This window comes from Fomitiporia mediterranea, assembly GCF_000271605.1.
Source record: "Fomitiporia mediterranea MF3/22 unplaced genomic scaffold FOMMEscaffold_6, whole genome shotgun sequence".
NCBI classification, from domain to species: Eukaryota; Fungi; Basidiomycota; class Agaricomycetes; order Hymenochaetales; family Hymenochaetaceae; genus Fomitiporia; species Fomitiporia mediterranea.
Genome location: NW_006760391.1, coordinates 3,704,354 through 3,725,367, shown reverse-complemented (window position 1 = coordinate 3,725,367; position 21,014 = coordinate 3,704,354). Strand labels below are relative to the sequence as shown.

The window sequence follows — 21,014 nt, the reverse complement described above, 5'->3', positions numbered from 1 at the left end:
TTACTTATTAGTACAGTTTTTATAGTTAAAAAAAATTGTAAAGCATACGTATGTTAAAGGTTATATGTTTCAGTATTAAGCGATCACTATAGAGAAGAGGAGGGAGAGGGAGGAGAAGAGGAGGGAGAGGGAAAGGGAGAAGGAAGAGAAAAGGAGGGAGAGGGAAAGGGAGAAGGCACGGCGAGCTGCAGAAATGGACCTGAAGAAGAAAAAGAAATCTGAAGAAAGGACTGCGACGAAGAGCACAGCCGATTTACCGAGGAAGCAACCAAGACCAAGACCAGCCTACCGTACTCTCAACTCAGCCATTAATTTGGAGAGTGAGAAGGAGAACGTGTGCACCAGTAACTACCCACCAACCCTTCCTCAGACATGGGATTTTGTTGTCCAAACAGGCCCACGCAGTGCCTTGGCCAACGTCCATCATCAACATCAATCCATCTCTCAGGAACAGTCGAACGAGGTATCAGCGAGTGGTGGAACTGTGACAGCAGAGGGAGTGCAAGATCACAGCAAAGGAGGAAGAGCTTAATCGATGTCGACGTGAGATGGCGGAACGCTTGCGACTGTGTGAAGAGAGAGAGATCGCTGAGCAAACTTGACGACCCAGGCATTAGAAGGATAAGGCTAGCAGACCAGAGGAACAGCAACAAATTCTGGAAGCAGAGGAGGAGGAGAACGAGAGGCAGAGGAGAGCAAGAAGCAGACATTAGAATGTAGGCAAGAGACTCTAAGTCATCACGACGAGCCTGTTCCTGTATAAAGAACCATATATTCCATTAATTAATAGAGTGTATATGACTAATAGACTGTACTTACCTTTATTTCTGCCCAGACCAAAGTAAATTGGTCTGGATAGGATTGAAGTCGAGTCTGCGTACTGAGTGAATGCACGCACGAATTTCTCTAAGTTTAGTTTCCCACGAGTGTGCGTTTCCTGGTGAATCACGTCGAACGCTCAGTTTTGAGTCCTTCACGCGTAAATTCAATAAAATATTTATTTTTTAATTTTACAAAAAATTAAAACATAAGTTTTGTAGCTAATATGAAGACCTTTCTAATAGTATTTTTTTTGTGAAATAATAATGAGTTTTAGTAATTATAGACTGCAAATACCCTTAAAGTGAGCGTTTCTGGGTGAAATACAGTATTCCGGAGGTTGCCTCGTTATGGTAATTTATGTTCAAAATTTCCATTCATTCAGATGCGGAACCTGTCTTACTTACAGACGTAATATCAACTTTCTACACTCTACAGAGGAGCACTGAAATGACAGCTTTTTGCTGCAAAGAGTGGTTCAAGTGGCGTAGTGTTTCACCTTTTAGGCTCTAGTCCGACGCGGTATAACGGGCCAATACAGGCTTACTGCTAGCCTGCACACTCGTGGTGCCACACACACTGCTTGACCTCATTCCTGCTTAAGGTGCTTCTTTTCACAAAAATTCGGATTATCGCCTTGCTCCCTCATTCACGACTGTCCATGAGCTCGCCACAATCAACTTCTGATCACAACGGAACGAAATTTGAACCTTCTTCAAAGCAGCGGCCTGGCATAAAGAGTCATGCCGTCAAGTCTTCAGAACCTATCTTGGAAGATGGATCTCTCACACTGGAAGCCATCCGAGAATGGGAGAACAAAGCGGCACAGGACCCAAAGGTTCAACTAGCTCGCACTGTTTTCGTTAATACAAATTTCAAGGATGCACTCGTATCTCGTGATACTCGCGTTGTCGACCCATACGTTTTTAACCTCTTGTTAGATTTCAAGCCAGACCAGATAGCAGACCAGAAATCGACTGGAAGATGTTGGCTGTTTGCTGCCACAAATGTATGGCGTTATTCATTTATGCAAGAGCTTGGGTTGAAAGAATTTCAGCCTTCTCAAGTGAGTTACTTCTTTCTATCAGTAAACAGATGGCGAACGAGATCTATACCCTCACTTTTTCTTAGTCGTACCTCTTCTTCTGGGATAAGCTGAATAGGTGTAATTACTATCTCGAATGGTTTATCAAGACCGCAGATCTCCCACTTGACAACCGACTCATGAACTTCATGACCGATGATATTCTAACAGATGTTGGCCAATGGGATCTGGCCATAAACCTCCTTGAGGTCAGTATCCAGTACATTGATCGAATCATCTGATGGAGAGACGCTTACATTATATCGCGTTCAGATGTACGGCATCGTGCCACAATCTATATATCCTGAATCGGTCTCGTCATCCTCCTCTTACAACATATCCAAACTCCTCAAACCCAAAGTACTTGAAGATGGTCTCACTCTTCGTCGACTCGTTTCCTCTCTTCGAGGAACTGTAAGTGAAGACGTCTTATTAAACTCCGCTCGAAGAAAGAAAGAAGAGCTCATGGCAGAGAACTGGAATATACTAACTACGTTATTTGGTGTTCCTCCAATGCCCACCGAAAATTTCACGTGGGAGTACTATGATAAAGATGGAAGAGCAAAGGCATGGAACGGCACTTCACTTGAATTTTACAGGACCATTCCCGCCAATGCTTATCCCGTATGCTATCTTTTTGAATTCCGCGGAAGTATTTGTATTTCCTCTTATGGTATGTACAGGTAAACACATGGATCTCCTTAGTCAATGACCCTCGCAACGAGTATAAGAAGCTCCTCACCGTTGAGCGTTTCAATAATGTCATAGGCGGCCGCCGAGTTCTTCGTAAGTCTCTTATTATCTCGTTCTTAAGGACTTGTTACATGTGAACCCCGAGAGTTATAGATATCAATACTAATATTGACGACCTCAAAACTGCAGTCGTAAATACATTGAAATCCGGACAGCCAGTCTACGTCGGGTGTGACATACACCAATACTCCGACCAGAAATCAGGCATCCTCGATATCGACTACTTTAGATCGGGTTTTGCCAAAGCCTTCAACGTCTCTTTGAATCTAACAAAGGCCGAATGGTTGCAGATGAACCATTCGCGACCGTCGCATGCCATGATAATCACCGGTGCCCATATCGACCCTATAACAGGGAAAGCAACAAGGTATAAAGCGGAGACTTCATGGCAAACCGAGAAATTAAAAAACGGATTCCACGTCCTAACGGATGCGTGGTTTGATGAGTTTGTGTATCAGGTTGTTGTTCCGAAAAGTTTAGTACGAGATGATCTCGTGAAAGTATTTGAAGAGGGAGAGACGATTGTTCTGCCACCATGGGATCAACTGGTGAGTGCTTGGTATTTAATCGTGAATAGAGACATGTTCGACATCTGTATTAACAGGGATAAGTATCGTACACATTATACAAGTAACCTGTATATCGGTTTTTCCGGTAAAATAAACCTGAGATCAGCAACAGCGTTTCTTGATATTGTCTCTGTAAAAGCAGGGGTTTCTTCGGAATATTGTATTCCACAGCGGTCGATTCACCAAGATGAGATGTTTGGTTATTTGAGACATATCTTTGGCTATACAGCTGTCAAACTGACTATGAGTAACTGCCAATCAAGCGATATTTCACAGGTTCGAGCTCTGAGATTGCACGGACAAAAACAAACAAAAATACAACGACTACAAAAAAAACGCCCTCCAGACTATTTTCTTCAATTCTTTCGTCTTATCACAGCCACAAAGCGTCAGAACCTCGTCTGTTCAGTAGTATTGAGTGCCATCCAGAACTTGCACCGTTCAATCTGCTCTGGCGGAGTTGTCTCCAACACAGACGTGCTTCCCATCACGCTTGCATTTGATGGTTGGTTCAGAACCATACGCTCTCCTGAAGAGAACGGCTTCCATGCAGGCGACGTTGCTACACGAGAAGTCGATGGATTTCCGGATGATGCGAAAGACGACCAGAATCCAATTGCATCTCTCGAAAGCACTGCCTCAGCCTGGAAGCCCTTCATGCGTTAATAGGCAAGATGGAGAATAGCAATAGAGCTGCGCACAGTGTTGAACGGGGTAAAGCTAAAACCTGCGTTGGGCTGGGAACTAATAGTAGCTGCAGTGAGATTTCAAGTACATTGTTCACTAGAGGCTCACGTAATTCCTATCCATGCAATAGTCAGACTGGGATCTTGCAATCAGTCTGAGGTGAATTCACTTACCACTGAACAAATAGAAAAGGTCAGACGTGTGCATGACTCCTTCGAAGGGCGTTTGTGCAAGTAGAACAGGATTTGGTGAGTTAAACCTTACGAGACTCTTGTCAATGCTACGAACAAAATTGAGAATATATCGGAGTTCAAAAAACTCCATACCTGAACGTGAATACATTATTTACTTTTCTCTGCTGGAGCGCGTTTGCAATAGACCAGTCCCTGAAAAAGTGTCCAAAGATCTTATTAGTATGGTGCTAAATAAAAATATGGTAATCAAACCGACATGCAACTGAAAATCGTATCTTGCTCTATAGTTGATGCACGATCGAATTGCGATGTGAATGGACTACCAGGTGCGCCTGGTTCCGGATAAAGAGACAGCGCCTTTTGGATCGTTTCGTTCGTCTGCAAAGCGTTCAAGATCAGCAATCCGTAATTGCATTCAATTAGAATAATACGATTGACTAACCATGGCTGTGAATTTCCCAAACACACGCTCGATGATATCTTCATCTGTCTTGAAGTCATCTGGGGTCCCTCCCACAAACATAGTTCCATCGTTCGTGCAATCACCGCCAATGAAGTCGACCGTATGAAATTTGCCTTGTGTGAGAAGCGTATTTGGCAAATCTGGTAGGATACCATTGGGCCCGTCTACGACGGGAGAGAAGCCACCGGCTTCGTTGATTGCAGCAACAATGGCGCCTCAAGGTGAAACAAACTCAGTATTTTTTGATTTGGAGGATGCCATACAAGTAAGATTACCAACCGACTGAAGCAGTTCGAAGACATGACATGGCTTGTGAACCAGAATCAGGACATCCGACAGTCTCCGTTACCTTCTCTGGAGAAAGTATATATTAAGGTGTGTAAAGGATATAATTAAATGGACTTTACTAAAATTAGCTTCAGATTCATCTGCCGTAGGAATAGATCCGTAACCTATGGATTGCGCAATAGCGCGGTTGAATAGGGCCGGCTTGGACGCTAAAAAAAGTTAATGAAGACACTCGGATAAAATGCTGAAACGAAAGAACCTCCGAAAGCGACCATATGCATCACAACGCTTGCGCCTCCTGCACTCTCACCGTCAATTGTTATCTGGTTGGGGTCACCACCGAAGTTCGCAATATGCCTGGTTACCCATTCAAGAGCAGCTTGTTGATCGAGTAGACCTGCATTCTGATCGCCATCTTCTACAACTGCACTCCCGGCGAGAAAACCTAACATATTGAGACGATACCCGAAGTTGACACCAACGATTTTTGGATTCGATTGATTGACTAGATCATACAATGGGAAGCTTTCGGGATTCTGTGGGACAAAGTCAAGATACTATCACTGAGGAAAAGGAGTGTGCATATACCCTATCAAAGAATCCGCCGCCCTTTCATCATGTTTTAGAGGTAATGAAAAAGGAGGTCCAGAGAAAAGAAAAGAAATACGTGGATATAGAACAAGACAGGGAGTTTGTCTCCCTCTTTGGCGTCACTTGGTTTCCAGATATTTATCCTTAGACAATCTAGAAGCCGAAACTGTGAGTAAATTCATTTATTAAGTGGGCACAGTCAAATCGCAACGTGCCTTCATCTCCAATTCCTACCTGTGCTGGCTGCTGAATACACGGTGGACCCCAGTTACGAGCATCTGTAATTGTGATATTTCCGGGATTTACAACAGTTTCATCCAATTGAGCGGGAGCTCTGAAGCGCAGATCACCGAGGGGAGGTTTAGCATAACGTATTCCTCCAAAGAAAGTCACCGGCCCATTCGCCTCTCCAGTTGGTGATGTGGAGTTTCCGACGAAGGCCGCATAGCTAAGGTGGACTACTGGACCAAGAGGCGAAGAGGGCTGAGGTGGTGCGGAAACGACAGACAGCACCACGAATGGTATTACCAGGCAAGAACGGAACGAGCCCAAGTACATCATGTTGAGATCACTCAGAGTAGTCAGCGTAGCGTACAACTTGACTGATCTGAGTGTCTGTGTAAATTATACTTGGACAAGTAAGATCCCATGATCAGTCCTTGAACACATGTCCTGACTTCTGCACGACGCCGTCTGAGAAACTAATGCATTTTAAGATTTGCGGTCCGGAGGCTTCATCAGCAATAGGCGGAAGAAAAGAAGTGTTGGCGGCGATGCGCATCGTCGGGTAAGCTTTTATCTTTTAAATTTTAATACGAATACCCATCACGTGAAGGAGTTCAGCAAATACAAGTAAATAAACGCATTATTACATACTAATCGCAACCACCACACTACTTAAAATCCATCCAAACGTAACATACGCTGTGCAATAAATACAATACGAAATGAGCTGAATACATAAAATTCTGTATGCAAAGATAAAAGTGCAAGGAAGAGGAAATAATTATAACCAATATATATATACAGTATATAGGAAGGTTGATGGTGAAGAAGACAGGTATCTTACATCAGAGCTCCAATACCTATCCAGCAGTGCTATTTTTTATATTCACTAAAAGAACGAGAAATTCAGAGACATGATACTCTGTAAACAAGACAAGCAATACACAAGAAAATACTACAAGCTTACAGTAGATACAGGCACTTGTAGCAGACGGAACAACACAAGAAGACAGAGAAGCTAGCAAGACAGGAGGAATCAGGACAAGAAGGGGTTGAGCTGGGACAGGGAAGTCGAATATACACAGCTAAGTGGTGTGCAGCACAAACAATGCAGGTTAACACGACGGTATCCAGGTATCATATCCATCTAGAAGGTCCGAGTCGCTGCAAATAGCCTATTCAGTTCTAGTCATCCTGTAACTCTGCAATAACCTCATGTATCGAAGGACGTGCAGCCGGGTCCTCAACCCAGCACCGCGTCAACAAGTCCCAAAGCTTATCGTCCAGGCCTCGTTGGATGATCTCTGGGCCCTCAGGCTTACGCGGGCGTTCACCTTGTTGCATCTTGATGAGCACCTCTGGTGTGCGTCTGATATGCAAGAAAGGCTCCTTGCCTGTCATTAACTGCATATGACATGTGCTAAATAAGTAAAATGGAAGGTATATTGGAGACAAGGAAAAGGGAACGAGCCTCAAGGACGGTCATCGAATATGCATAAATGTCTGATTCCAAACTCAGGACACCTGGCGCGTAGCAGAGTTCAGGTGCAAACCATCTATATGATTCTGACATGCCCTGACTCTGGGTGAATGGCATGCCCGTCAGGTCTTCAATCATCTTGGCAACAGTCAACTTCGAAGAAGGTATTTTATACGACGGCAAAAACAAACCTTTCGTAAACCGAAATCAGAGAGGAGGGGGTTGCCTTTCTCATCAATAAGGAAGTTCGAGCCTTTGATATCACCGTGTGTAATAGGAGGTGCATATGTATGCAATATCTTCAAGCCTTCCGCAATTCTCCGGATGATGCGTTTTCGGTTGACGTATGGATATTTGTTGACGTACGTGATCGCATCGCCGTACGGCATCCAAGGGCTAACTATGTACCTGTTACAACATGTCAGTTCATCCTGATTATTGTTTCTGAAAGAGTGAGAACGAACGGATAAGGTCCATCGGTAAGGCAAGCACCCCAGAACGGCAGTATATACTCTCCCTTGTCTATCTCCCATACCTTTCTCCAGATAGTCACTTCTTGCAAGAAACGCTGGGACGCACTGACGTCAGAAATTTAATCAAGGCAGAGACGAAACATTCTTCACCTCTCGTACCTTAGGTGCGTCATTCTGGATACCTCGGACAACCTTTATAGCACACCTCTCTTGTCCGAGATACTCGCCTTCCCAGATATCGAACATTGTGCTTCCTCCGACTGGATTGTAGCTGACACGACGGACTTCACCATGGTTTAATTCAATGTTCGGCAGTAGTTGACCAGAGGTCTTCTGTATAGTGAGGAGGTTTGTCTGAAGTCCTCTATGTCGGTCGTCGTCAACAGGGCAGCTGCCCATAAACTGATAAACTGATGAGCATATAATAGAAAATGGAAAGTATGGAATGACATACATCTTGCATGTGTGCCATCATAGCAAGAATTTGTACACGGTCTGTGCTGACTGTCTCCAGTTGAATCTGATGGTTATTCCTGCTATCTGAAAGATAGTCGATTGTTTCTGCAAACTCAAACTCGGTTATCCACCAATGCTTTTCCATAGTGGTTGTGACGTTGAAACTCTTTAGGAAGGAATCAATATCCTGGTGACAATGTCTTATGTTTTCAGCAACATTGCTTCGTTGGAAGAGCTGGCTGAAGAATGATCGTTCTATCCAGCTTTGTACTTGATGTTGTATCCTTCCTAGTAGGCTGGATTTAATTAATTATGAGAGAAAAAATCCCACAAATATATATATAATGAAAACACACTCTTTTCCCAAGTCAACTCTGCCTTTAATAATCTCTGGTATGCAACTGATACTACTATCTTTGAGTGCATAAAGCAGTTCAACACAACGACAGACCAGATCACGTATTTCATGCCTGGAACATGTTATAACAATCACCAAAGTTATTAGATCAGTTACCCAGACTGATCTTCTGAAATGAAAGCTATAATGTACTCACTTGTTTGTATGTACCTTGTCACAAAGCTGTAACATGTTAATAACAATGTCTACAGCTGTGGAGAAGACAGGTGCTGATGCAAAGTCTGCAGTGAGAGTTTCTGCTGCTACAGCTCCACTTGTAATCATTCTAGTACCTGGTTGAGTAGCTGTCTGCTGACTATGATCTGCAACTTGAATAGAACCACCATCTTCTTGATAGTCTTTATCAAGATTTTGGTCTGCCTTAGTGTTGGCTGGTCGAATATGTGTAATTACAGTGTGTGTTGTACTAACTAGAATTCAGTAATTTCAGTTAGAGCCAGTATTGTTAACAGTAAGTTTAGGAAACAGATTATACTGGAATGATCATTATAAGCCAGAATGTCTAAACCATTGGACAATCAGATATTGCTTTTAATTAAGCTATGTTGTTGTAGCACACCTTTACTCTGTCCAGTGTTAGTTGTGTTACCCACCCTTCTGTTTGTGTGGAAGTCCTGTGCCACTTGTTCCATTGTGATCCGTATCTCTGGAGGTGATATCCAACACTTTTCACATGTGTCCCATACAGACTTTATGAATGGAGACCAAGTTTCGTAGTCGGACGGACGTGCAGGTAGATCACCACCTATAATAGCATTCATCACCTGTACATCAATATTCAAGTGTGCATATGGTAGCTTTCGAGTAAGGATTTCCTAGAAGCAAAATCATGAATGTTTGGTCAAGCACACAGACACTCAGTGTGACAACCTACGTATGCAGTCATACCAAAAGCCCACACATCCGACTCTCGTGTGTGATGTCCGTTAAGAATGAGCTCACGTGCCATCCATCGCACTGATCCCTTAAACCCTCCCGAAGTTGTTGCAGCAAATGCTGCTGTGGCTGACACCATCCGAGAGATACCAAAATCGCATATTACAGGGTGCCCGTCCCTATTGATTAATACATTGTCCTAGAGGACTCTGAGATAATTTTCACTGAGAAAAAGAAGTGCTTGCATACTGCTTTAAGGTCAGAATGGACCACATTCTGCTTATGCAAATAATCGACACCATTAGTGATTCCCAATATCTAACATAATTTGTATTGTTAACTATGAAATGAAGAGTTACAAGTCTGGGAGAACTGACCATATCCTCGACACTACAACCAGGATGCTTCTTTAAATATTCCCGGAGCGTTCCATTCGCCATCCATTCTGAGATCACGATAGGAAACCCTTTATCCAATGCAAAGCCTTGAAGAGGTAGAACATTCTCGTGACTCAGTCGTGACCAAATGTATAATTCTTTGGCAAGGAGCTTGGATGATAAGTCTCAGCTGCAACAGCCTATAAGACATAAGATGGATAGGACAAAGCATACCTTCTCAAAATCTTGCTCTTTCTGGATATGTATGCGAAGGCGCTTTATGGCAACGTCCATTTCACCTGGCAATCCAGAGTCTTGGGGTGGAATAGCTGCTTTCCCCATAAATACATCACAATATCCACCAGAGGCTGCCATGGCAGTATTATCATACTCCACACAGCCCGTCAAATCAAGATGGACAAGTTTTGCAAGAGTGGTGTGAAGCACATGCATTGAGTACTCACTTCCTCTTGCATTCGACAGTGAAGTATCGACATTGGCAGAGGCCATGGTTGACGAGGTGTGAGCACGATGGTCACCACATGCTGGGGTTGTGCACAGGCATAGCATGTGATGATACATCGATAGTTAATCTGATGAACCTGATAATCATGATATTTTTAGAATCTCACAGCCCCACACACATTTGAACTATAGACTCAGTTCAAAAGTACCATTTTTATGACATAAACTATGGGTACAAGAAAAATTCAGTGAATTATGTACATAAATAGGGTGAACAATGCAGTGCACAGAAAAAGAAATCATTGTATAAAAACAGGCATTCACAATGGACAATGCAACACAAGAAGGTAGTGAAGCTAGCGAGATGGAATAAGAAAGAGAGCGGCGAGGCGGTGATTAGACGAAGAAGGCACAGCGAGTATACACTACTAAGGGATGCGAAGGAAAACAGGGTAACATATCATCTAAGCACCTTCATAAGTTCATATGACAAACTGGCCTAAATCGTCTACTCGGTTCTAATCACTCGGCAACTCCGCAATAACCTCATGTATCGAAGGACGCGCAGCCAGGTCTTCAACCCAGCACCACGTTAACAAGTTCCAAAGGTTATCATCCAACCCATGCTCGATAATTTCTGAACTCTCGGGCTTACGCGGGCGTTCACCTTGTTGCATCTTGATGATCACTTCTGATATGCGTTTGATATGCGAGAACGGCGGTTGGCCGGTCATTAACTGCATATAACGAGAGTTGAGCGAGTGAAATGGAAGGGAGGACAGAGGTGAGAGAGAAGAAACGAACCTCAAGCACTGTCATCGAGTATGCGAAGACGTCCGACGCAGGATTCAATACACCCTCAGAGCATAGCTCAGGTGCAAACCATCTATATGACTCTGACATACCCCGGAGCTGCGTGAATGGCATATCCGTTAAGTCTTCCATCATCTAAGCAAGGTCAATGTATCGGTCTAAACATTATCTAGACAAAGGCAGAAACAAACCTTTGAAAGACCGAAATCAGCGAGGAGAGGGTTGCCTTTCTCATCAATGAGGATATTGGCACCCTTGATATCACCATGCGCAATAGGAGGGTTATATGTGTGCAACAGCCTCAGGCCTTCCGCAATTCGCCGGATGATGCGCTTTCGATTAACGTATGGATATTTGTTGACATACGTGATCGCATCGCCATAAGGCATCCAAGGGCTAACTATGTACCTGTTACAACATGTCAGTTCATCCTGATTATTGTTTCTGAAAGAGTGAGAACGAACGGATAAGGTCCATCGGTAAGGCAAGCACCCCAGAACGGCAGCATATACTCTCCTTTGTCCATCTCCCATACCTTTCTCCAGATAGTCACTTCTCGCAAGAAGCGCTGGAACACAGACGTCAGAAATTGAAACCAAGTAAGACTGATATAAGATGGTATCTTGCCTCTCGGATCTCAGGCTTGACCTCGATACCTCGGACAACTTTGATAGCGCATTTCTCTTGTCCGAGGTATTCGCCTACCCAAACATCGAACGCTGCGCTTCCGCTGACTGGATTGCTACCGACACGACAAACCTCGCCATGTTTCAGTTCAACGTTGGGCAGGAGTTGACCAGAGGTCCTCTGTATGGTGAGGAGGTTTGTCTGAAGCCCTCTGTGCCGGTAATCGCCGACATGGTAACTGCCCATAAACTGATAGAACTGATTAACAAAAAGTGGAAGATAGTAGTGGCGAGGAAGGACTCGCCTCCTGCATGCGCTCCATGGTGGCAAGAATTTGAGACATATCAGATGCCAAAGCTGCCTGAGTCGTCTGGGATATCTGTTGTTTGTTCTGTATATCGGAAAGATAGGTAATTAACTCGGTATGGTCATTCTGACTCTGCTCCTCGAGATCAGTCATCCACCGATGTGTCTCCATCACAGAAGTAGTATTGAAGGATTCGAGGAAGGTGTCGATTGCTTGGTGGCACGCCTGACGTCCTTTGCGATGTCGTTCTGAAGGAAGAACTAAATAGCGGAGAGCTCTTGTACGCAACATTTCATTTTTATATGAGTGCCACTTAACAGCTTACATGAGCCGATGAATCAGTCAATTTTGGGAGAATGGGCCCAAAGGCGGACTCGGCTCGCTTTTGTGTGGCCTCTGGTACGCAAACACCACTGCTGTGCTTAAGCGCATAAAGCAGCGCAGTACATCGTCCACCTAGCTCGCAGATTTTAACACTGGACCGAGTATTACGGTTATGATTACGATCGGCGTCATCATTTGATCAGTTCACAGGAGTGCATATACCGGGATACGAGGCACTACACATGTACCAGTTTGTACACACATTGTCATATAGCCGGAGTATGCCGATGACGATGCCCACAATCGGGACGAGGAAGGAACTAGTGTAGGGTATGTTATGAGTGACGTGAACGTTCTGCGTTGAGATCACTCACGAAGTGTTGCGCGTAGCACGCAAATTCACTGACTTCGGTACTGTGCAGATTTATACATGCACGATGAAAAGTACGCTCCCATGACCAATCTTAACGTATGTTCTGCCTTCTGCGCAATTTCTCCTTGAGAAAACCACTGCATTCTTAGGTTCGTGGTCTGAAGGTCTTACTAACAATAAGCAGAAGAGGAAGAGAACGGTGCTGAATAGAGTGGGGATGGAAACCTCTCAGGCCTCTGTGGTAAAGTGGTTAACCACACGGCGAAATCCGGGGTTGTGTGGTTGTGGTTATTCACAGTGGATAACCACGGTATGTAAACTTAGTAATATACCCAAATAGAAATTTTAAGTAATTCACACATTTGACCACCCACATGAAATGAGTGATTTTGTGCTGCAAAACTGAAATAATAGTTATTTAAATGTGAAATGTGTACAAACTGTTCAGATACACTTACAGGAATATGAGTATTTACTAGTTCTATAAGTATATTGTTATATTAAGAAATGAATCAATCTAATGAAGACATTTTTCATACAGTATTATTGTCCATATTAACTGACAATTCTGCACAACTTTCTTGTACTTTCCCCTTCCTCTCATCCTTTACTTCAGTAACACTGTTCTCTATAATAAACCTACTACTGGAAAGCTGCTTATAAAGAACAGGAGATTTCAAATTGACCTGGTCCTTAAGTAACAAGCTTTTGGCTGAAATAACTGTACTCTCTTTTAGTGTCATTGTGAAAAAGTTGTGTTTTTTATATAATGAATTGTAGAGTTTGTAGAGTACTATAAACATTATATATACATTTTATATAATTGTAAGACTTACAATTAAATTGTAATGTTTAAATAAGACATGTTAATACATATAAAGACTATATAAGTACTATGAATGTATACAATCTATTAAATGTATTATACTAACTTTGTATGACAAGCAAAAGTATTATGTTTGTATTGCATTTGTATTATAATATTAAAGAAAGTGTTATATTTACAATATAATAAGTAATAATTATGACTGTTGACTTGTAATTGATAAAAAAGTTTTATTAAAGTATATAATAGTATAGGAACACTTGATGTATTGTTATTATCTCAATAAAATTATAATATAAGTATGTAATATATATATATTATACTTAGATTATCTATACAAACAGTTTACAATTATTGTAAAAGGCATTTTATCTACTTGTAATAATTACATCAGTGTGTTTAATAATTTATATGTATGCCAGATTGCTTATTACTGTACTGTAAAATATACTAATACTTTTATATTATACCTAAATACAACATCTGAATTGTTTTATTTGTTGTAGCGAATATTGACATGGATTATGTAATCACCTATCAAGATCGAAAGCTTATAATGATGCACCTACATTTTCTCGTCACTCTTTTCTCTCCAACTTCAACTTCCACCATCTCCCTAACCCTCTGCCCCCACCACTAGGCGACTTCAATTAATTGGCAGATACACTTGCAGAAGGGCTTCGGCAATTTAGAGTTAAGATGCCAAGAGTTATGCAAGTCTCTCAAAATTGAAGAGCTGGACTTGCAGAGATCGACATTTAATGCCCATGTCACGTTACTCATGATTTTTGTTGGGTTGTAGTCAGACATTTCTTTATTTCAAACTCTGACGCGTTTGCAAGTGCCAACAAGTGGGTTCGAGCACTTGCAGACACTTGCAGAGAGTTGCACGGATTTACATCTCTATTTGGTATATATTAAGGTACGTCCACTTTGCCGAGCCACCCCAAAATTTTCCAACTGTCCTGCAAGTGCTCCTGCCAATTAATTGAAGTCACCTACTGTGTCGTTGCTTTTGTTCTCTCCAGTCCAGTCTTACCAGCAGGCACTCTGCCTGCAACAACCTAGACAATAAACATCGCTGCACTCGTCTCTCCAATCTCCTGTTGCGATGCCTGCGCTGAGCCTCAGATCCTGTGATGACACGACCCAGCTGACTATACCACCCCTCAACGTAAAGCGTAAGCGGCCAGTCCACTTCATAATAACCTACATAATAGATGCTCATCCCTCTCTTCCCAACTTTTTGTCTCTCTTCTAATAGTTCTATCCCTTCCCCTCCTCGCTCTGCCACTTGCGTTGCCTCTCCTTCGCTGTCCTCCTTTTTTAACGTTCGCCTTCACTTTTGCATTCGCATTCGCGCATCCGTATTGTTGACCAATGTCGAACGACTTCATCAACAATTCCATGCATTTGCGTACTTCTTCCCGCTCTGCAGCAAAAGCAACAACGACGAGCACACGCTTGCGACAATGTCCCTGTACGGCTACTCCCGTCGTGCCACACACTCTCTCACCTGGTACACACTCTCCTTTTCCACCCGTTTAATGCTTGACATCACTCTAGATAGGCCCACACTGTGTGCATTCACATCCCCCTGTGCTGGGCTTGACACAACATTAAACGGAAGCAGTGGCCCACCACTCATGCTGCCCGAGCCGAGTCTGTCCATGACTTCCACATTGCTTTCTCCCTTCGCGCCAGAACGTCCGAGAGACATACCTCTGCAATCCATGACTCAGTTCACCGCACCTCCCGTTATACGCTGTAGCAAGAGCATGCAGCGCGCACGCACAGACGCGGATCCGCTTGCAGCTCAAATCAGCTCGTTCAACTTTCTGGATTTCAACCGGGTGCACTACGTACCCTTGGAACGCGCCTTTGCAATGAATCTATCTCTTCACCTCAAGTAGTCCCACTTACTAACAACTCCGTCCCCCTTGGCGAGTCAATCTCCCAACCTGTCTCACGAGCACAACCTCAATTTCCACAACCTGCACAACCTCTCAACCTGGACACACACACACACAATTTAACTCACAGTGACTGAGCAGTAACCAGAGCATGGTAGCGAGGACTGCATCAAGCAGCCAGAGAATGCATTCATTCTCATCCGTCAATGCTGGTATGTATTGCTCTCCCTAATAAATATAGATAATATACTTGTATTAAGTATTTAAATATAATTAAAATTTATTATATTAATATGAAAAATTATAATGAATTGTGAGCTTTGCAAATGTTTACAATATTTGCTGTATCTAATAAGTATGATGCATCCTTGTTATTTTTGAGATCAATTATAAGTAATTTTACTTATTGTAAAGGATCACAATCTTTGCATACCTTTATAACAAAAAAAACCCTTTTAAGGTTTGCAATGCATACAATTCCTTTTACTTATTATAATGAACAACAAACTTTCTTGGATTTATAACACTAACAAACCTTTTGAACATTGATAAACCTTTCTAGCATTATAATGCCTTGTACTAATTTTTCAGAAAGTGAGATCAACTCTAACTACTTTCACACTTTTCACATGTTTTACTTATTTTATACCATTATAATGTACTACAGTATTTTAGACATTTTTGTGATGAGAGTGGTTAGATAAAACGAGCACAGTCCTAGTGAAGACGGTACAGTATACTCTCAGGCTATTGGCCTTCATGACAGTATTATCAAATTCTACACTGCCAGTTAAGTTGAGATGATCAAGCATTGCGAGAGTATCGTGAAACACATGTTTGGGATGCCATTCGTCTTTGCAGGGGACATGGTCGACTCGGTGTGAGCGAAACTGTCGCAATGTAGGGAGGGAGCAACAGGTGCTGACTGTCTGCCGATCAGAGTCTAACAATTTCAGAATGGAACAAAAAGTTCCACAGACACAGCAATGATAAACTTAGTGTCCTACACGTTTTAAAAACCACACACCATACACGTATCACACGTTACTAATAGCCCACACTGTCCGTCCAAAATAGTAGTTGGCACATATACTAAGAGAATGAGGAGAAAGCGAGGTATGTATGCAAACAAGACCGGGTTATGTAATGCACATGAAATATTACGCAAGAACAGGAACAGGTGTTCACAGCGGACAACAAAGCACAAGAAAGCAGTGAAGCTAGCAAGATATAAAAGGGAGAACTGGGACTGCAAAAAGAAAACAGGATAATACAATACACACAAGCACCTCAACCTAACAGGTCTCGTCAAATTGTCTACTCAGCTCTAATCAGTCGGCAACTCTGCAATAACCTCATGTATCGAAGGTCGAGCAGCCGGATCCTCAACCCAGCAACGCGTCAACAAGTCCCAAAGGTTATCATCCAACCCACGCTCGATAATTTCTGGACTCTCGGGCCTACGTGGACGTTCACCTTGTTGCATCTTGATGAGCACCTCTGGTGTACGCTTGATATGCGAGAAGGGTGGCTGGCCAGTCATTAACTACATATAATGAGGGTTGCATGAGTGAAATGGGAGAAATGATTGAGACCAGGAAGAGAAAACGAACTTCGAGTACTGTCATGGAATATGCAAAGACGTCCGATGCGGGGCTCAATACACCCGGAGCAGAGCACAGCTCGGGTGCGAACCATCTATACGATTCAGACACACCCCGACTCTGCGTGAACGGCATGCCAGTTAGGTCTTCCATCATCTAAGCAAGGACAACTCAGACAGAAAGCATTTAGACAAGAACAGAAACGAACCTTTGAAAGACCGAAATCAGCGAGGAGTGGGTTACCCTTCTCGTCGATGAGGATGTTGGCACCCTTGATATCACCATGTGCAATTGGAGGCGTATATGTGTGCAACAGCCTCAAGCCTTCCGCAATTCGCCGGATGATTTTTTTCCGGTTAACGTATGGATATTTGTTGACGTACGTGATCGCATCGCCATACGGCATCCAAGGGCTAACCATGTACCTGTTACGACATGTCAGTTCATCCTGATTATTGTTTCTGCAAGAGCACGAACGGATAAGGCCCATCGGTAAGGCAAGCACCCCAGAATGGCAGCATATACTCTCCCTTGTCCATCTCCCATACCTTTCTCCAGATTCCAACTTCTCGCAAGAAGCGCTGGAACACAGACGTCAGAAATTGAAACCGAATCAGACTGGTGTGAAATGGTGCTTTACGTCTCGGATTTTAGGCGTGACTTCGATACCTCGGACGACTTTAATAGCGCACTTCTCCTGTCCAAGGTATTCTCCCTGCCAGATATCGAACGCTGCGCTCCCACCGACTGGATTGCTGCTGACACGGCGGACCTCACCATGTCTCAGTTCAACCTTGGGCAGAAGTTGACCAGAAGTCCTCTGCATAGTGAGGAGGTTCTGTTGAAGTCCCCTATGACGGTAATCGCCAACCGGGTAGCTACCCATGAACTGATAGAACAAATAAGTTAACGTTAAGTACGATGACGTATGCAAATACATACATCTTGCATGCGTTCCATCATAGCCAATATCTTAGCAGTGTCAGAGGCCATCGTAACCTGAGTTTCCCGGGAAATTTGTTGATTATTCTGAACGTCTGAGAAATAAGCAATCATTTCGGCATGGTCTTCCTGCCTCTGCTTCTCAAAGTCGGTCATCCATCGATGTGTCTCCATCGCGGAAGTAATGTTGAAGGATTCGAGAAAGGTATCAATCGCTTGGTTGCAGCGCCTGACGTCCTCTGCGATGTCGTTCTGAAGGAAGAACTGTGAGACCGTGGACTTTTGTACCCAGATCTTCATCTTTGTCTGAATGCCATTTAACAGCCTATGAGTCGATAAATCAGTCAATTTTGAGAAAAATGTCCAAAGGCGCCCAAAATACGAACTCCTGACTCGACTCGACTCGGTTTTGTATGATCTCTGGCGCGCAACCGGTGCTACTATCCTTAAGCGCATAGAGCAGCGCAGTACACCGTCCGCCTAGTTCGCGGACTTCAACTCTGAACGGAGTATTACGATTATGATTACGACCAGCATCATCATTTGATCAGTTCACAGGAGTGCATATACCAGGATACGAGGCACTGCATACGTACTTGTTTGTTCGCACATTATCACACAGCTGGAGTATGCCGACGACGATGCCCACAGCTGGGGCGAGGAAAGGTACTGGCGCAAAGTCTGCTGTGAGTGATGCAGCGGCGGCAGTTCCTGCTGCAACCACTCTGGCTGTTGATGCGAATGACATTATGATAAAATTGTCTCCTGAGATGTACCGGACAGCCCTGCGGCAGGCGAGAGGGGTTGGGACGAGGACAGAGGATACTAGTGGGGATGACTTGACTGAGGGGAGACGGCCAGAGGACGCTGTGTAGGTTTACACTTGAGGACGACATTATAAGTAGCCTTAATCGATGATTCCATCAGGAAGGATATAGACGCTCGCACTGGATGTGGACAGGGTTGCCTACACGAGGCAACTTTTTCTTATACTAGTGCGTCACGCTGTGTAATTTGTCACACGCATTGTATTACATTTGATTAAATGTGACACGCGACTCACCGTTCTGCGCGTACTGCCTCTCTTTGATATGTCGTCAAGTCTCTTCCCCGCTCCTGGGTCGTCACTGCCTTTGTTTGACAGTCTACTAGTCAAGGGACCCTATCCGCCTTCTGCGCCTATTCACCTTTGCATATCCCACCTCCAGGCCAATGCTGGCAAAGCCTTGTTCTTGACTCCCAACCGCCAGGTCCTAGCAACGCCCCTACAAGACTTTAACGACGAATGGCTCACAACTAATGCAGCAAAGGGACTATATTTGACACTCTTATCCAGAATTGATATCTAGTACGATACAGGATATCTGCGATCTGATCCCTTTGTCCTGTTCAGCTGATGATCATTTGAATATAAATAGTTACCCTCCTACTACCGCACATTGGCTCCTGCTTCTTTCATTGTTCAAACCACTTTCATCTAGTAGTACTGGACCTGGACCTGGTTCTCCCCCGCCACCCAATAAAGCTGTACTGCCGCATACGCCGTCTCTAATCGTACTTCATGAACCTTCTGCCTACTTTACTCCAGCGGATGCCGCTTTTCCGCAAGTATAACTTGATTAGGACACCGCGCGCTTATCCTTATACTTTTCCCTTTGGCAGGGCCGATCTTTCTCGATATTTGCAACTCATAACAACAGCGTTGTCCACGGCATCCTTCCTATCCCCACTCGGGGACAAACCTATACCTGTTGTCCTTTTCGATTCACATCTAGGCGATCTCAGACTACCTATTGTCCGTCCTCCAACGCCTTCCCGCCGTCTCTTCACATCGCGCCCAGAATCACCCACTCGTCAAGAACGAGTCGTTACTTTCGTTGAGAAGTACTTCACGTGGATAGGTACCGTGATCGATGAACCGACTGAACAAAAAAGTAAAAGTAAGTCAGAAAAGGAAAGAAAAAGTGAAAATAGAGGAACTTTATTTCACTGTCTTCTAAGTTTTATGAATATAAATCTATCCGCGGTATATTAATCTCCGTGCTCATATTTAGTAAACATAATTCCTACTACACCACCTCGGTCACCTCAACCACCCGCACATGGTACATTCGAAGCGATCACGAAGGAGCGGTCTGGGTCATTTCGATTGAGGTTAGATAGGCGAGTTCCGGTGCATGGTGATTACCACGAGAATCAGATGACTATCGAGTGGTCTGAGGTGAAGGGCGATCGTAAACCTCATTCGTCGATTAGAGAAACTCGGTTTGTTTTCCATTCGAATGAATAATATGGGAGGGCAGAACCCATCTCGGGGAAGTGCGAGGCACCTTACTCGATGCGTATCACACTGGCCTTGCTCGGTAGGCAGGCTTTGAACATAAATTTACATTTGCATGAAGCAGCTTGAGCAGAGCAAATGTCGAAGGTGATGGCTAATTGGAATTGACGGACATACGGAATCGCATGATCAACACGCGGGCGCATCTCAAATGCAACAGTAGGTTACGAGATCGTATTAATGTTGCCATAATACCAACCTCCAAATCTGATACCCGAAGTCCAAAACTTCTGATGCACAATAAGCACGGCTCCATTGCCTTCCTTAAGACGCTGAGCTCACGGACTGACTGTCACGGGTCTTCATGAAGCGCTTAGACGTTGAAGATCCGAGGATTGCTGTCTCAGAGGGACTAACCGGTACAAAGTAAATTTCTCACTTGACACACAATCTCAGCACTAAAGGCGCCAGCTTTGTAGACATCTCAACGGGATGGGCTCAACAGAGACAACTAATCAAGCAACTGATCAGTAAATGCACCTTTTTCTTGGCAAGGGTGATACAGTATCTACTGTTGTAGTCTTTGAATTCAATGCATCCAGCGCATAAATTCATCTTTTTTTCTTAAGTTATCGATCACATAAAACACGGTTGCACATTACAGCTCAGATGTCGGACACTGCTACAGAACGTTTCAACCGTGATGTTTAGTGATGCATCTTAGAAGAGGTAAAATTGCAGTTCAGACCACTATTCAAGTCTATTCCTTATAAGAATCAGAACATG

The 21,014-nt window shown here is 43.6% G+C and overlaps 9 protein-coding genes across 9 annotated transcripts; 3 read left to right on the top strand and 6 right to left on the bottom strand.

Annotated features, from left to right (window-relative positions):
- Positions 1–193: 193 nt before the first annotated feature.
- FOMMEDRAFT_156802 (uncharacterized protein) lies at positions 194–532 on the top strand (the record flags this gene model as incomplete). The annotated part of the gene is made up of 1 exon (XM_007267049.1): positions 194–532. One exon carries the CDS (start codon positions 194–196, stop codon positions 530–532), a length of 339 nt encoding a protein of 112 aa, XP_007267111.1.
- A 948-nt stretch (positions 533–1,480) lies between these two features.
- On the top strand, positions 1,481–3,204 carry FOMMEDRAFT_85586 (peptidase C1B, bleomycin hydrolase; the record flags this gene model as incomplete). Its single annotated transcript, XM_007267048.1, has 5 exons — positions 1,481–1,885; positions 1,951–2,112; positions 2,177–2,527; positions 2,587–2,689; positions 2,750–3,204. Coding segments are annotated over 5 exons (1,476 nt in total), but the record flags the coding sequence as incomplete, so codon positions are not given.
- A 410-nt stretch (positions 3,205–3,614) lies between these two features.
- FOMMEDRAFT_134425 (alpha/beta-hydrolase) lies at positions 3,615–6,009 on the bottom strand (the record flags this gene model as incomplete). The annotated part of the gene is made up of 11 exons (XM_007267047.1): positions 3,615–3,869; positions 3,927–3,979; positions 4,086–4,171; positions 4,239–4,298; positions 4,363–4,484; positions 4,549–4,784; positions 4,849–4,923; positions 4,977–5,066; positions 5,117–5,393; positions 5,525–5,601; positions 5,664–6,009. The coding sequence occupies 11 exons, from the start codon at positions 6,007–6,009 to the stop codon at positions 3,615–3,617; spliced, it is 1,677 nt and encodes a 558-aa protein (XP_007267109.1).
- Positions 6,010–6,858: 849 nt separating this feature from the next.
- Positions 6,859–8,025, bottom strand: FOMMEDRAFT_86165 (kinase-like protein; the record flags this gene model as incomplete). The annotated part of the gene is made up of 5 exons (XM_007267046.1): positions 6,859–7,077; positions 7,127–7,291; positions 7,345–7,561; positions 7,618–7,721; positions 7,777–8,025. 5 exons carry the CDS (start codon positions 8,023–8,025, stop codon positions 6,859–6,861), a joined length of 954 nt encoding a protein of 317 aa, XP_007267108.1.
- Positions 8,026–9,341: 1,316 nt separating this feature from the next.
- Positions 9,342–9,915, bottom strand: FOMMEDRAFT_84195 (kinase-like protein; the record flags this gene model as incomplete). Its single annotated transcript, XM_007267045.1, has 3 exons — positions 9,342–9,575; positions 9,626–9,694; positions 9,754–9,915. Coding segments are annotated over 3 exons (465 nt in total), but the record flags the coding sequence as incomplete, so codon positions are not given.
- An 821-nt stretch (positions 9,916–10,736) lies between these two features.
- Positions 10,737–11,904, bottom strand: FOMMEDRAFT_156798 (kinase-like protein; the record flags this gene model as incomplete). Its single annotated transcript, XM_007267044.1, has 5 exons — positions 10,737–10,955; positions 11,023–11,166; positions 11,223–11,439; positions 11,496–11,599; positions 11,680–11,904. The coding sequence occupies 5 exons, from the start codon at positions 11,902–11,904 to the stop codon at positions 10,737–10,739; spliced, it is 909 nt and encodes a 302-aa protein (XP_007267106.1).
- A 2,964-nt stretch (positions 11,905–14,868) lies between these two features.
- FOMMEDRAFT_156797 (uncharacterized protein) lies at positions 14,869–15,401 on the top strand (the record flags this gene model as incomplete). Its single annotated transcript, XM_007267043.1, has 2 exons — positions 14,869–15,007; positions 15,055–15,401. 2 exons carry the CDS (start codon positions 14,869–14,871, stop codon positions 15,399–15,401), a joined length of 486 nt encoding a protein of 161 aa, XP_007267105.1.
- A 1,069-nt stretch (positions 15,402–16,470) lies between these two features.
- Positions 16,471–18,806, bottom strand: FOMMEDRAFT_146956 (kinase-like protein). Its single transcript, XM_007267042.1, has 8 exons — positions 18,544–18,806; positions 18,334–18,447; positions 17,948–18,272; positions 17,646–17,894; positions 17,483–17,586; positions 17,214–17,430; positions 17,015–17,161; positions 16,471–16,947 (listed from the first exon to the last, which is right to left on the bottom strand). Exons 1-8 carry the CDS (start codon positions 18,693–18,695, stop codon positions 16,729–16,731), a joined length of 1,527 nt encoding a protein of 508 aa, XP_007267104.1. The 5' UTR covers positions 18,696–18,806; the 3' UTR covers positions 16,471–16,728.
- A 1,195-nt stretch (positions 18,807–20,001) lies between these two features.
- Positions 20,002–20,482, bottom strand: FOMMEDRAFT_20495 (uncharacterized protein). Its single transcript, XM_007267041.1, has one exon. The coding sequence runs from the start codon at positions 20,432–20,434 to the stop codon at positions 20,279–20,281; it is 156 nt and encodes a 51-aa protein (XP_007267103.1). The 5' UTR covers positions 20,435–20,482; the 3' UTR covers positions 20,002–20,278.
- Between the last annotated feature and the right edge of the window lie 532 nt (positions 20,483–21,014).

Excerpts from the sequence above, each read along its gene's own strand:
- FOMMEDRAFT_146956 (XM_007267042.1), bottom strand. The coding sequence starts at position 18,695 with ATGTCATTCGCATCAACAGCCAGAGTGGTTGCAGCAGGAACTGCCGCC. Across the intron at positions 18,273-18,333 it reads CGAGTCGAGTCGAGTCAGGA|GCTGTTAAATGGCATTCAGA; the intron begins GTTCGTATTTTG and ends ATCGACTCATAG. Across the intron at positions 17,895-17,947 it reads TGATGGAACGCATGCAAGAT|TTCATGGGTAGCTACCCGGT; the intron begins GTATGTATTTGC and ends TTGTTCTATCAG.
- FOMMEDRAFT_20495 (XM_007267041.1), bottom strand. The coding sequence starts at position 20,434 with ATGCGCCCGCGTGTTGATCATGCGATTCCGTATGTCCGTCAATTCCAA.